The sequence below is a fragment of the Grammomys surdaster genome, unplaced genomic scaffold (genome assembly GCF_004785775.1).
Source record: "Grammomys surdaster isolate TR1022 unplaced genomic scaffold, NIH_TR_1.0 224, whole genome shotgun sequence".
Taxonomy (NCBI): Eukaryota; Metazoa; Chordata; class Mammalia; order Rodentia; family Muridae; genus Grammomys; species Grammomys surdaster.
In genome coordinates, this window is record NW_021604669.1 from 9,388,153 (window position 1) to 9,403,584 (window position 15,432).

At 41.0% G+C, this 15,432-nt stretch overlaps 1 protein-coding gene across 3 annotated transcripts in view; it reads left to right on the plus strand.

Annotated features, from left to right (window-relative positions):
* Positions 1–15,432, plus strand: part of Adcy8 (adenylate cyclase 8) — a 223,030-nt gene that overhangs the window by 79,737 nt on the left and 127,861 nt on the right. For all 3 annotated transcript variants that reach the window (XM_028773247.1, XM_028773248.1, XM_028773249.1), the window contains exon 3: positions 13,253–13,383. In XM_028773247.1, coding sequence (XP_028629080.1) covers positions 13,253–13,383 — 131 coding nt within the window. The remainder of the gene's footprint in view (positions 1–13,252; positions 13,384–15,432) is intronic.

Below are 15,432 nucleotides of genomic sequence, written 5' to 3' on the forward strand. Positions count from 1 at the left end.
TTCCCATTCCCATTCCCATTCCCATTCCCATTCCCATTCCCATTCCCATTCCCATTCCCATTCCCATTCCCATTCTCATTCTTGTTCTTACTAAAAGGGCCACTGAAGGGTTTCCACTGGGTAGCATAATTGTCTCTCCACATAATACATCTGCTCATTACCCTGTATTTCCAGATTCTGTCTGTCCTCCAAATGTATAACAGCTTTAACACCAGTGTGTCACTGCAGCTCTAAGGTGATGCTTGAAATAAAGCATGAAGCAAATATTTAGCTTGAGGCTACAAAATGGTAGACACTGGTTGTATCACAAATATAGACCCTTTGAACACTACACAGGCTCTGTGAAATAGATGCTATGCCCAGCTATATCTTGGCAGGGAGAAATCATTCATACCCAAACTTTAGGTCCTATAATAGGCTAGCTAGGCCCCCTCATGTGAACAATAACCTGCTTCACTCCCGCCCTTCAGAGCTTAGCACTTACTGATAGCCTCCAGGCTATCTCCCATCCACAAGCATGCATTTGCTTCCACTGTAATATGTATATACCCCAAGTGACCTGCTTCTCCATTTTTTTCAAGTATCATCTGTCTTTTCCTACTTAATATGTTTTAGTTACTATTTAATCAAACTCGGTGAGTGCACTAATAGATAAAACTGGTGGTTGGGTCAATGGAAAAAGCTCGGTGGTCTCCTGGTCAGCCTTGAGTTGCAAAAATAACTCAAATGATAGACATTTAGAGAGCTTCCTACCAGCTAGAGACAATTTGTCCTGTAGTTATCTTCTTAGTTGCCACATGAGAGGGGCTAAAGATAATGGGCTAGTCAGACTAGATCACTGGCCACATAGAGGTCAACTGGAAAAAGCTCTACTACACTGTGTGCAATGACAGTGAGTTCAGCTATTAGAACAGGTTTCAGAGAAGCAGAAAGCAGAAAGTTTCCTGAGTACAGAAGGAATCTAGGAGTTTCATATGGTAGTGGTCCTTCTGCAGAGATATCCTAGATCAGTCTTAAGATTTTAAACATGTTCTCTGACAGTAGCCTGTTCTGCTACTGGCAACCATATTAACATCCATGATTCTTGTTGCCACTGAGGACCATATTGATGTCCACATTCCATGATGCATTAAGTCCTGACACCAGAAACCACGTGGAAGTCAATGATAGGTACTGCTGTGGGCAAGAAAGATTTTGTTTGGCTTGGTTTGGTTTGGTTTTTGGTGGTGGTGCTCCTGTTGTTGTTGGTGGTGGTGGTTGTTTGTTTTTCTTTTTTCAGTAGTATAGATGACTGCAGACTCATAACAGAATAATAGACATTGAAGGCTTCTGTGACAACCTCTTACCAAGCACACACACACCACAGAGAGAGAGAGAGAGACAGAGACAGAGACAGAGACAGAGACAGACAGAGATAGAGACACAGAGAGAGACAGAGATGAGACAGAGACACAGAGAGAGACAGAGATGAGAGAGAGACAGAGACAGACAGAGAGAGAGAGAGAGAGACAAACAGAGAGAGGGAAAGAGAGAGAGGGAGAGAAACAGTCTAGAGAGGAAACTGTTAAAGAGAATTGTAGTAGGGATGGTGCTGGAGTGTAACTCTTCACAGTTGATGGCTTTGGGGGCAGGGCTTACTAAGTTCCTTTAAGGAGCTGGCCACTGGGAGTTTGGCCATGCAGCAGTGAGTATACAGGCAACCCAGCTGGACCTGTTTTGGATGGATAGCACAAGGTGCAAGGGTAGACCAGAGAGGAATGAGAAGGAAGTGTGGACAAGGTACACTAAATTCCCAAATAATTAATAAAAAGATTATGTTGAGGAAATATTTCCAAATAATCACATGATTCACCCGTGTATCTTCATGGATTAAAACTTTAGACAAATTCTGACCACAGGTATATTCCTGAGACTGAACACTCAGATCTCTGTAGACCTTCTTGGTTACCAAAAGTGTGGCTTGTCCATTTAACACAGTGGCCCAAACCCCTCTACTCTTTCATATTGACCAATCTTATAAGAAAGCCAATAACTTCCCCTAGCCTCTTCCGTGGTCCATCAATGATCTTTTAGTTCTACATGTGGATCTGTTTTACTTTCTGATAATCTCCATGTCTAGGACTTGGCCACTGTCTTAGTTAAGGTTTTGTTTTTTGTTTTTTTGTTTTTGTTTTATTGATGTGAAGAGACACCAGGACCACAGCAATTCTTATAAAGAGAAACATTTAATTGGGGCTGGCTTATAGTTCAGAGGATTAATCCATTATCATCATGGGGGGGTGGGTATGCATACACATATGGTACTGCAGAGAAGCTGAGAGTTCTACATCTCGATCTGTAGGCTACAGGAATAGACCTTGAGCCACTGGCCTGACTTGAGCTTCTCAAACCTTAAGATTCCGCTCCCAAATGACACACTTCTTCCAACAAGGCCATACCTCCTATAATACCACTCCCTGTAAGTCTGCAGGGGCCATTTTCATTCAGACCAAAACAGCCACCTACTTTCTGACTTTGTAAATAAGTGATTAAATAAGCAGAATTATGATCTAAGTTTTAGCTAGTAAAAGAACATCCATTTATATCTTTGCTGTACACTTCCCAAATGACCCTTTGTTACTATTTTGGTTTTTTTTGTTTGTTGGTTTGTTTTTGTTTACGTATTATCTCTGTTGCCTCAACTAGCCTTGAACTCATTGATTTAGCTTCCCAAGTGCGAGAATTATAGGCATGAACCACCACATCTAGATCCAAATCCGTGACTTGCATTGCCTGATTTAAACCCTTTGATCCTCGGTATCTTTGCCAATGAGATGAAACTAGCAACTCTAACGGATGGGAAGTTTCTACAGTCAGTGAATGTGAAACAAAGGGCATTTTGCATGGTGTGTCTTCCACATTGCCTGAAAACCGAAGAACAAATTTCTCTTGGTGCTTGGAGGTTGGCTGTAGTTTGTAATTCTTTGTCTGCAGTAGAGCATAGAGGAGTCCCAGGGACAAGGAGTCTCTGGGGTTATGAGAGCCAGAGAGAGGTGAAGGCTTTCCAAAGCCACTTGGGCTCTCTGCAGTTGCATGTGAACTCAGAGGTGCTGCCTGCACCACTGTACTGTCTTTCTCCCTCTCCTTTCATGCTATGAACATTTGCATGAAATAAAGATCTCCAATTCCTCACCATTCCACCTTTGACTTCTCCTCAGAGGCACTGTAGCAACTGATGGGCGTGAAACCATTTTGGTGACATGAGTGGAGAAGGTAATGTGAAACTGAGCAGGGAATTAAGAAGGCAGCTGCTTCATAGATTTTTTTTAATCCAACCAGGGTTTCTTTTAATGGAAATGGAAAAACCCAGGGAGGAAAATAGATGCAGAATGTGAGCATAGACTCCATCCAGGGCCACAGTCTGGCTCCAGGAAAGCTCCTTTTACTTAAAATTTCTAAAGCTAGAAAAGTATATATTGGGTCTCAGCAGGAGCTGAGAATTGTAATAAAGGGTAAACTCTCCTATTTTCTTTCAGTTTGTGTTTTCAGGGATCTGAATGATGTTTCCCAAGCAGTGAACAAATCTGAGAGAAACAAAAGTGCTGAAAATGGGCTTTTATACGCAGACTCCAGGCAAACTCCCATCGTCTTGCAGAAAATGCTTTACAGAGGGAAGACCCGGGAAAGTTGCCAGTAGCACAAATGGCTAGAGCCTGGCAAGTCTGGGTGCTGGAGAATTTTCTATGAAGATGTTATATCCAAGATACCCTATGAAAGCATTGATGGCATGATGTCAAGTGAGGAACCAATGAGCGTTATAACTTAAAGACTATTTAGCAAACATTTTGTGATCATTCTACACCAAGGGTGCATTCAGGAGCCCCTTCCTCCTAGAATCCTTACAAAGATACCACTTGGGAGTTTATTCAGAAACTATTTATTTACTTAGTACCTGCTACTTTCAAGCATTGAGGATGTTGCTGAGGATGCCAAAGTGAACAACACAGACACTATCACCATCTTCAAAGCATGTGGAGTTGTGGTAGTGAAACAGATAGCCTAGCTCATATAATGATCATTGCAAATGGAAGATGCAAGAGACTATCTATACTGCAGGGCAAAGGTACCTAAATTCCCTGAAGTAAGAGGAATTAAATGACTTCCGAGAACTACCCTGAAGGACAGACAGGACTCTGGAGGCTAGCACAGCCTTGCCGTACCTATACTCAAGATTGTGATTAGGTGACGGTGAGCTTGCTTAGACAATGGAGCACTTCCCTTGAAAGCAGTAAACTTGCTTAGTCCTTCTAGAAAGCAGGAAGCTCTGAGTTTGGATCTTCTGAATCAATCTAAAAAGCCAAGCACAGTGCCAAGTAGCTGAAACCCCAAGCATGGGTAGGTGGGAACTAAAGATGAGAAGATACGTAGAAGCTTGTGTTCCAGATACACAGAACTATGTGATGAAGTTCCAGACCAATGAGAGAGAGATCCAGTCTCACAGAGATAGTAGAAGGTATCTGAGGACCAATACCTAAGTTATGCTTTAATCTCCACATACCCATACACATGTTTTCATCCAGACATATTTGAGCATATGCATGCATGCACACATGCATGCACACACTCAAAAGAGCAAAGAAGGGACTGATTATGGATTTTCTTAAGAAAGTGACAAGCTCTCATTGTGCTATTAGCAAGGAGTGTGAGAGAAGGAGAGGTGCAGAAGAAGGAAATGGAATCTAAAACAGGGGTCAACATGGTTATATGGGCTCTGGAATAGTACAACAGTCAGATATGAGAAATGAAATAATGAGAAATAGGAACCTTATTAATCCAGAATCAGGTCAGTAGGCTGTGGGCTAGCTTTTCCATAGATTCATAGCCTAGAGCCATCAAAGAAGCCTGTCAAGTACACAAATAAAACTAAACAATGACCTTCCTCAGTTCCCACTCATTATTGTTGAACCATCTTTCAACTCCAAGTGGCCATAGATAGTCTCTCTTCTCTCCTGTTTGGATCAAGTCGTGTATCTACATTCAAATCATTTCTTCCTGCTGATATGTCTGTCCTCTGGCCCATGCTCATCAACACTGAGGTTTTGTTCTCCAGGCAAGGTAACTGTTCTGCCCACCCCCATTGTGGTGAGCACTGGGGCTCCTTCTGGTGTGTCACACCTACCTGTGCATAAAAGGTCATGGAAACCCTCTCTCTCAGGACAGCATCAAAGTAAACAAGCAGGTGAAAGGTCATGAAAAGGATGTTGATTTGTTTAACAATGGTGGCAAATAAGCCTAATTTTTACTGTTAATTCCATCCAACCAGAAATTCTACTGCACAGGTTTACATGGCTGAGCTGCAGACACTGTGGGAGATCATTAGTGACACCTGTCACTGACAAATGCTAAGATAGTAAGCCAGGTATCATAGCAGTCATTTTCAACCCCCACTCTACTCAATGCCTTCCACATCTGGAAAGCCTATTTGATTGGAGACATCCTTGACAAATCTAGAAATATAATGGTCTCTGGCACCCGCTTGCCTCCTACGCATACAAGTCTCCCAGACAGCCTTTTCAGGTGCTCCTGTTTCTCCACCCTACTGCTGTAGAACTTAGCCTAAACTACTCTCTTGTCTGGGCTGCTGCATTGATCATTTCGTTTCCTTCTTGCCTGCCTCTCTCCAGAATAACCATTTCATTGCAATACTGTTTTCCATTCTTAGATGAAATGATATACAGGTACATGGAAACCAACTTAAACCCTATCTCTGATCCTTAAACAAACAAACAAACAAAAAATCCAACTGTTTCTTGTTACTCTGGGATTACTATCTAATCAGCCCTGGTTCTTCACTTCACTTACTCCACTTTGCTGGGCTCTATCCATGGTCCTTCTTTTGGCATCTCAAACATGCTATCCTCCTTTCTCGATCAGCCCTTGCACATGTTTTTATCTCCCCTTAGGATGACATTTCATACCCACCAGCACACACAGGAACACATTTTCAGGCACATATCTTAACTTCAACTAATTAACCACTCATCTATGTTAATCGCACTCTCATGCATCATTATGGACTCTCAGAGTATCAAGTATATCTCCTTAATTGCACTAGTGATGGATGAAGTTGTATAACTATTTCTGTAATCACTTCATTAATGTCTACTTCTCCCACCAGACTAAGTAAGATCATATTAGATTCTTTCTTATGCCCCACTGAATTCTGATTAGCCATCCTAGTTTGGGGCACCAAAACTTATTAAAGAAATTATGAGTTATAATTTTAACATCTACTTTATGATCTATTAGACTTCACACAAAGATTAGGTGTTAATAAGGGAGAATGTATAAATTCTGTGTTTATGCCATCTCACTTTGCCCTTAAGGAAGAAACTGCCATGAACATTTCTGGAGAAAATAGATCAATACTGTGATTGCTTAGTCTAAAGTAGGTAAGATCATAGCATCAATGAAATGTTCTATCAATCTATTTGAATTGTATATTAACACACATCAATTGGTTATAGTTTAGTTTAAATTTTAAACATCATTAAATAGTAATGCTTTTCCAATAAATACTCTCACTTCACAACTACCACTTATATAAAAGGGGATCAGAAATGCAAGCGTCCATTAAAGTTCTTCATTTAAGGTATCATGTAATAGGTAAGAACTGCATCCCTAATATGCATGAGGTACATTTCTAAGTATTGGAACTGTTGTTGCTAAATAGAAGAAGCAGAATAAAGACCAACATCAAACTCAATTCCAATCAGCCCAAACAGATATTTCCTTTTAGAGGTAAATAACTGTAGTTGGGGAGCACCTCTGCCCCTCACAGGACTAATGATTTGAAGAGAGGTACCTCAGAAACTGGACTTTTGATGTATCCATTAATGGCTTCTGGGAGGAGTGATATTCCATGTGTAGGATAACTCCATGTAAACTATTTGTAGACATGTATATATTTTGGAATCTGACAAAATAATAGGTTTCCATATGGCTTATGGCTTTCTCAAATGTCCGTAGAGCTTGTTATCCCACCCCTCTACCCTCGTGTGCCCACCTTTCCAGCTTATCCCCACATCCACACATCGTTCCTCTTTACACCTTTATGTCACATGTTTCTACTCTCCTACCTCCCTTAAGATATTTCCTTTCCTTGGAGGAGAAAGGGAGGGGGGATGAGAGAAGGGTCTCCATGAGGGGGGGACTGGGAGGGAACAGTGCTTGCTTGGGTCGTAGATAGATAGATAGATAGATAGATAGATAGATAGATAGATAGAGTCTTCCTCAGGGTTTTACTGCTGTGAACAGACACCATGAACAAGGGAAACTCTTATAAGGACAACACTTAATTGGAGCTGCCTTTCAGGTCCATTATCATCTGAGTTGTCCATTATCATCAATGCATGAGCATGGCAGCATCCAGGCAGGCATGGTTCGGAAAGAGCTGAGAGTTCTACATTGTCATCTGAAGGCCTCTAGGAGAAAACTGGCTCCCATATGGTTAAAAAGAGGTTCTCTACAGTGACACGCTTCCTCCAATAAGGCCACGTCTACTCCAACAAGGCCTCCTAACAGTGCAACTTGCTAGCCCAAGCATATTCAAACCACCACAGATGGATAAAAGGTATTCCCTTCTCTCACTCCCCACGTCCCTTTTCTAATCTTCTGAGTTGTACAAGTGCTCCAAGCTAACTATACAAACCTAAATATTCTAAGTTAAGATCCACATATGAGAGAAAGAGAAGCCACAGCCTGTGTCTCCCTGGTTCTATTTCTTTCCTTCACTCTATTTCTTTCCATTCCATCCATTTACCTACAGATTCAATGGTACCATTTGACATCACAGCTGAATAGAATTGCACTGTACATATGTATCACATTTTCATTATCTTTCCATTCATTGATGAACATCTGGGCTGTTTCCAGTTCCTCCCGGCTATTGTAATTAGATCTGCAGTGAATATGGGCAAGTCAGTACCTCTGTAGTAAGATATAGATTCTATTGGATCTAGATCTCCTGACACTGGTTGGCTAGGTCATAGAGCAGATTTGTGTATAGTTTTTGAGAAATCCCCAGACTTATTGTTATAGTGGTTGAATTCCCACCAGTAGTAGGTATAATCCTTCCCCACATTTTCCTATCATTTATCATCCTTTGTTTTCTTGACCTTAGGCATTCTTAAATATAAGTAAATGAAATCGATACAAAATTAAGTACTAGCAAGTGCTAAGGGGAAAATGAAATAAATAAAGCAATGCAAAGAGGGGAGTGAGAAGTGGGTGTGCATCTCAGTATGGACCCACGGAAAGGCCTGCATGAGAAAACAAACTTGAGGTAATTAATCAAAAAATAAAAAATAAAAAAAAGTGAGCCAGGAACATTATTTTTCATTTATTCAATTAGCTAGAGTTGTTTACTAGATGAATCCATAAACACTTGAAATGACTGTTTTCACTATCTACGTGTCCATAAAGCATTGCTTATGAATAAACAGATCTGTTCACACATTTCTAGAGCTGTGTGGACCACCAAGGATGCTCCTGTAGGATGCTGTTGCTCCCTAAGGCTTTTCACTCATTGCATGCTATAATCCAAAGGCAGAATTCAGACACACCCTACCCCCACCCCTCATTAGTTTTCAGGAAGAGGACACCTCATATCATCCTCCTGGATGCAGCTATAGCTTGGCTCCATCAAAACAGGAAGAGGATTCCAAGTCTGCTTCTAACAATCATCCTAAGACTTGAAAATTGAGTAAAAATCATAGCCTTCTCTCTGGTGAGAAAAATGTCCTCTAGGCCATTGTTTGGGGTTATCCTAATTGTTTGATTTATTCCACTGTTTCATATTCAGATGCAAGTTTTTCGTGCCCATTCATCTTGTGTGCACTTACAGAAGTGTCATTATGCATGGTCATTTGCTTGGACCTTATGTTTAAAAAAAAAGATTTCAAATTAGTCCAGTGTACTGAATGTCATATACACAAATTAGCACCTTGTGCTGTGATAAATGCTGTGAGAAGGAACAACACAGAAGGGCATTATGTCAGAGTGAATGGATAATCCCTTTCATAAAACAAATGAGATTTGTGTTAAAATATGTGGAAGAGCAGGCCTTCACACTGCTAACCAGAACATACTCAGTCAGTGTTCTGTGACCTGCTCAACATAGGGGACACAACGCTGTCTCATTTTCTCATCTTTCTGGATCTGACAATGTGTGTAGCAGGTCAGAGGAGAGGACAGCAGGTCCATTCTATGTTTAAATAGACTGTGTATTCCAATTACCAGAACAATTAAAATTTTTACTTGGAAGAACCAGGCTTTGAGAGAATATTTTTTCAGAAACTTATACCTCTGAGAAGGTGAAAGAAAGCTCTGGAAGAGTGAAAAGTCTAACAAACCAAATACTGCTCTGTCTTCATCATGTGACCATAGGAAGTTATTTTACCTCTATTGTTTGTTAATCCACAATTAATGATTCTTTTCATACAGTGATGGTGAATTGTACTTGACATTATGTGGGAAGGTCCTGATTTACTCAGCGTCTAACCCACCATAGATGCTCTTAGAACCATATAAATGAGGGGTGGTAAGGGTGTTGCCGAAGCATGCCATTCAAGAACCCCCTCAATCTCTACCTATAAAATCTCCTCCAAAGGATCTAGCTTCTCCCCCTGATTCTCTTATGACTGGAATTATAATTATATTATGGCACATAGGATACTCTCAGTCATTATTTGTTGAGTGGATAATTAAATTAATACCATAATTAGTAAAAAAATATTTGAAATCTCACTCATTTTTCAGAAACCTTGCTTGAATATAACCCCTATATTTCTTGGTGCAATGGAGCTTTTAATCCTGGGTCCTCATAGTGACATTCAGCCCCTGCCAAAGGAATACCTAGCTGCTGCCCTAATTAAGGGGATTTTCATATGTACAAGAATGATTTTCTATATTTATGTCCCTGGCAAAAGTGCCTTGTGCCCAAAGAGGCCAGGCCAGGACATTGGAGGTCCTGAACTGGAGGTATAGGTGGCTATGAGCCACCATGTTGATGCTAGGATTCAAACCCCAATCCTCTGAAAGAGCAACCAGGGCACTTCACTGCTGAACCATTTCTATACTCCTAAGAGTTAGTTTTAAAAGTGTCTTGTGGAGCCCAAGAGATAGCTCAGTAATTAAGAATATTTGCTACTCTTAGAGAGGGCCTGGATTGGTTCCCAGGGTCCACGTAGTGATGGCACACAACTGACTTATAACTCTACTTTTAGGGGACCCGATGCACTCCTCTGGCCTCCATGGGCACCAGACACACATGTGGGGTGTGTGTGTGTGTGTGTGTGTGTGTGTGTTTCTGTGTGTGTGTGTATGCAAACATTCACACATAAAATAAAGTAAGTTAATAAGTTAATATTTTTAACAAGGTCTGTATACTGGATGGGAGGGGGTTAGACCATATCTTTGTAGAAAGTAGGACTGGTAAAAAGCATATTATTTGGGGTCACCTGATTTGTTTTGAGTACTCTGCTATTGACATCTTAGGTGATCAGTTTTCCAATGCCGTCCTTTTGGGTTTTTTGTACTAATGTCAGCTATTATGAACTACATATTGTTTAAGGTGTCGTCTAGAGTCTACCAGTGCTTGATACAGAGTAGGCTAGCATTATGTAACTAGCCTCAGTATCCTAGACACCTTCAGAGCTTTAAACACTGTGCCTACCTGATGCTACCCTTAGAATCCAACTCAGTTGGTTTGTGAGGGACAAAAAATGCATGGCTTTCACAAAGCTTCCAGCTACTTGGCCAGGTAGTCAGAGTACAAAATTCATGAGAGAGTCTTATGAACATGGACCTGGAATAGCCTCTTAAGAGTTCCTTGGAAGGATGAAGTACATTTCCTCTTCCTCTTCTCAGATCTTGCAAAGCAGGACTATTCTATACATACAGCAGCAGCATGCTCTGTGCCACTCTCCCCTCATGCAAGCCTTTCCTGTCACTTTAGCACTTAAGCTTCACCCCTAATGCAACTACTAGTGAGGAGGTAAGTAACAAGCACCCTTGCAAATGGACCACAGGGCATTTGTGTGCTCACTCATGCATGTGTGTGAACCGTGTGCTTTATTTCCATTGCCCACTCTTACCCAGGTTGCGTTAAGTGGGTAAATGGCGTTATAATCAAATGTCATCCACCATCCTGAGCACCAATCCTCCTTAAAGCCATGATAAGCATCTCTTCCTAGTCAGCATCAATTGTATGAACAAGGCCGTAAGCACCTGAGAAGTTCATAAATAGCATTAGAGACCATGAAAAGGCACGATGTAGGGGCATTTAAAAAAAAGAGTACACCTCTCAGAATCACCATGGGACAGCTTTCAAGAGAGGGAGAAGTGTCATTATATAGCACTCTATGGTCACTTCATTAATAAAGCTCTTTTTATATGGGGTAGGGTTAATTAGAGTAGAGAGAAGGAAAGAGTGCTAGGTCTTTGCAAATTCCACTTTATTAATTCACACAGCGACCCCACAAATTAGACGGTGATATTACCACTGGACAAAGTAGGGATCTGAGGCACAGATCACATAGCTTGTGTAATGCTGTATCTCGACTTCTTGTTGCGAACAGCATGTAATACCTCCTTGAGACTCAGAAGGAAAAGACGTCCCCCCATCCTGTAAGAATCCCAGCAGGGGGTAGGATAGGAATTGCATCCTGGCTGTGCAGTTTATGCAATTATTACATTTGATGAGTGCTTTGCACAGAGTTGCATTTAGACTCTTGTAATAAACAACAATACTTAAGAGTCATATACCGGCACTAAAAATAGTGATTAGAATGTATCTGTCTCCGTCTGTGAATCAGAATCCAGACACTGGTCTAGATTTCACCACACATGGATGTTTGAGGATTTAGTTTGCATTTCTAGTTAGTTAAGAGGGGCTTTCTTTTCTCTATAACAGTAATCACTACTAGCATGGACTTTTATGACGTCAGATGCCAGGTTTCCGTTTGCAAGCTGCATGTATCTTCATTTCTCATTTTGACAGAGTTGGTGCCTCTGTGGTAGCCTACGCTGGATCTTCACAGTCCTGAGCCTGTCAACAGTTAATCACAGAGCTGTTGGCTTCTGGTAGATTCCAAAGAAGGAAAAGTCATGTTTTGTTTCTGTATGTACCCATGGCTGAGCCCACTAGGTCTCAATGGATAGTTGCAAACCCAAGGCCATGGATAAACTTAGTGGGACACAAACAGAACAAAACAAAAGACAGGAATTTGAGAAAAGGATACGCAGGGAAGAATAGGAGGTGATAGGGAGGAAGGGAGGTCAAAGAAGAGTTGGATGGGCATAACCAGAGCATTGTATAAATGTGTAAAGCCGTCAAGGAATGCATTTAATGAAAAATTTATTTTCAAAAGAGAATGGGTCCCTCATAAGTTACGGAATTGACCTGGTTTCATACCTGAAGCCAGCTCTTCCCATCAGACTTGAAATCCATTCATCTCAGTGAGACCCTCTTTCCCTCAGCCAGTCCTGTGAATCTTTTTATCTAGCACAGCTTCCCACCACGAGCATCGTGGGAGCTTCCACTACCGAACCTTCTGCCTCTTTCCTTAGTTCCACACACAGTTCATCGCCCCAAAGGGGCAGAGAAGCATTTTAACTTGCAAGTAGGTTTCCATCACTGTTCCACTTAGTACCACTGAGCTTCTTCTAGTTGTCATTAGCATTAAATATAAGCATTTGGTACTGTAAGTTCAGTCTATGTGTCATTTCTTGTCTGTTACAACCTCCTCTCTTGGTTTGCCACCCTTCACTCACACCCTCAGTCAATTAAGTGGAAGAGTATGTGCATTAACTATTTATATTTTCTAGAAGGAATGGCTCAACACAAATGCTAGGTCTCCCATCATTCCAAGGAAAGGTCATCCATTGCCCCTGATTTGAATCACGCCATCAGCCATCTCATTCTTTGATGAACTTCTGCTCTTCCGTGTGACTCTTCACATCTCATCAATGTGTACCAATGTCTCTGGGTGTGGGACATGTGGTATCTCTTATTTTGTTATTAGACTGTAAACATCATTTCAGTAGATGCCACACCCATTGGCACTCAACAGAGACTTGCATGGTCATGGAATGATACAAAACTAGCAACTCTTCCAGCAGGCTAAGAGGCTTCGGTCTTCTATACCTCTACTCTCAACTCCCGTCAGTCTCCCAGTTCAACCTAACATGCTGTCCTTCTTCTTTCTCCTAGGAGCGGCTTGTGCTGTCTGTGCTTCCCAGGTTTGTCGTGCTGGAAATGATCAATGACATGACCAACGTGGAGGATGAGCACCTGCAGCATCAGTTCCACCGCATCTACATCCATCGCTATGAGAATGTCAGGTAAGGACCTTGACACTCTACCCTGGTCTCCGGAAGATCGGTAATGCATATGTGCCTATCTCTCTAGTCACTCTGCTTTGAGTGCCAGATGTGGTATAGTCCTTTGTTTACCTGATTAATGAATTAAGGAGCGATAATTCTTCATAGACATTTACATTTCCAGTTTGAGATGGAAGAAGAATGTTGGAAATTTTCATTATTTTTGCTGATTGATTCATTTCAAGGATACTTTAAAGTTAATTTGCTGTATTTTAAGTCCAAAAGGAGATGATAAAAAATTCATCCTCAAATACCACCTGGAGGCATCAGTTATAATTACATAATCTCCTCCATATATCCCTCAGACAATGTGTGAAATCAACATAAAGATGCAGCTTCTTTTCCATTATAAATATATTTTTGTAAGCAACCATACACATATACACTCATACATTTGACCCACCTGGTTATCTGTTCACTCTTCCATATACTCATTCATCTACCCATGTACACACGTTCATCCACCTGTCCATATAGCCATCCATCCATCCATCTATCAGTCCACCTGGCTGTTAGTACCATTTTTGTGATCAGCATAATAGTATGAGTGGCAGGTACTGAAATCCATTGTAATGAAGACCTTAATTTAATTCTTCATTTTGACTTTTCCTTGTATGCAGCCTTGAATAATTCAGTTACTCCAATTTCAGTATCTGTCTGTGAAACAGATGATTTAGCAGCTATCTTGCAGAGTTTTTCTGTAGATTACATGAATGAAGATACATATACAAACCATAGGTTTAAAAGTCCACTTGAGTATCAGGCATATTGCAGATTGTTTCAGATGCACTTTCTGGTTGCAAACAATCAGTCCTGGGTGAATCAAAAAAACACTTAGAGGCTACACTGCAGCTCACAGACTATCTGGGGAAGAGTAGAAAAAGCAGACTTGAGGGATGGACTGGAATAAAGAAAGATCACTAAGGCAGAAAAATAGTTCTAAATCACATGAATACACTTGGCCATGTAGGGGCCACTGCAATGGTCTCTGCTTAGATCACTTCTTCTGGGAAAAACCACAATCCTGACACACAGAGTACCCCAATACCTCAGCAGATGTGGGACTTTGCTGTCTCTGCATTATCCATTTTCTGTTTCTCTGGCTTTTTTTGTTGTTCATCTTAAGTTAAGGCCCAAGGCAAATGTATACAACTGGCTAAGCCTAGTCATTTTCTAGAAAATCCAGGAAAGCTAGCATCTGACATTTTCAGCTTCCATGATAGAATTGCATATCCCTCCTACTAAATCTCATGAGGCAAGATTTCCCAGCACTGGATACAAATCTTTGTATGAAACAATACACTCACACTCACACACACACACACACACACACACTCACTCTGTCCCTTTCTTCTCAGCTTTGGTAGCAAGCAGTAGCACCGCCTATGAGCATCCCTGTGCATTATGTGACTGCATAGAGGACATATGTCTTATGCAGTCTCCTGCAGAGAACACAATTCTGACATACCTTTAGCAGTGATAGAAGCCACCATGATTTAGATACTGGAGTTTGCCAAGCAGAAATTTGCAAAAGGCAACCCCAGTGAGAGGTACATCCACACAGAACTTTATCTCTGAAAAAAAAGGAGCCCATCAATACTGCTTCTAGATTACAATATCTATTACCCAACACAGTGGGGAGGTTTACTATCAAGTGTGCAAAGGATTATAATTGATGGTGTATTTTTTGGAGACAAATCAGGATCAAGGAAGTAGAGGATGGGGTATGGTATAGAGAAGCTTGTCTGGAACAGGTGATTCCTTTTGGCCCTACCTGAGACAGGGGTGAGCCAAATTTAAAAAGCAGAGATATGAAGTCTGGTCTTTTCTAGGTAAAGATGAACTTTGAGATGTACTTATGATAACTAGTTTCCCACTGTATTTCCCTGGTGGCAAAGTAGCTTGACAATCAAGGTAGGTGCAGACAGAGCAGAAATTAGATGAATATTAGAAAATAATAAGCAAATAAGTGTTTTATGGATAAATGTGTATTATGGATCATATATATAT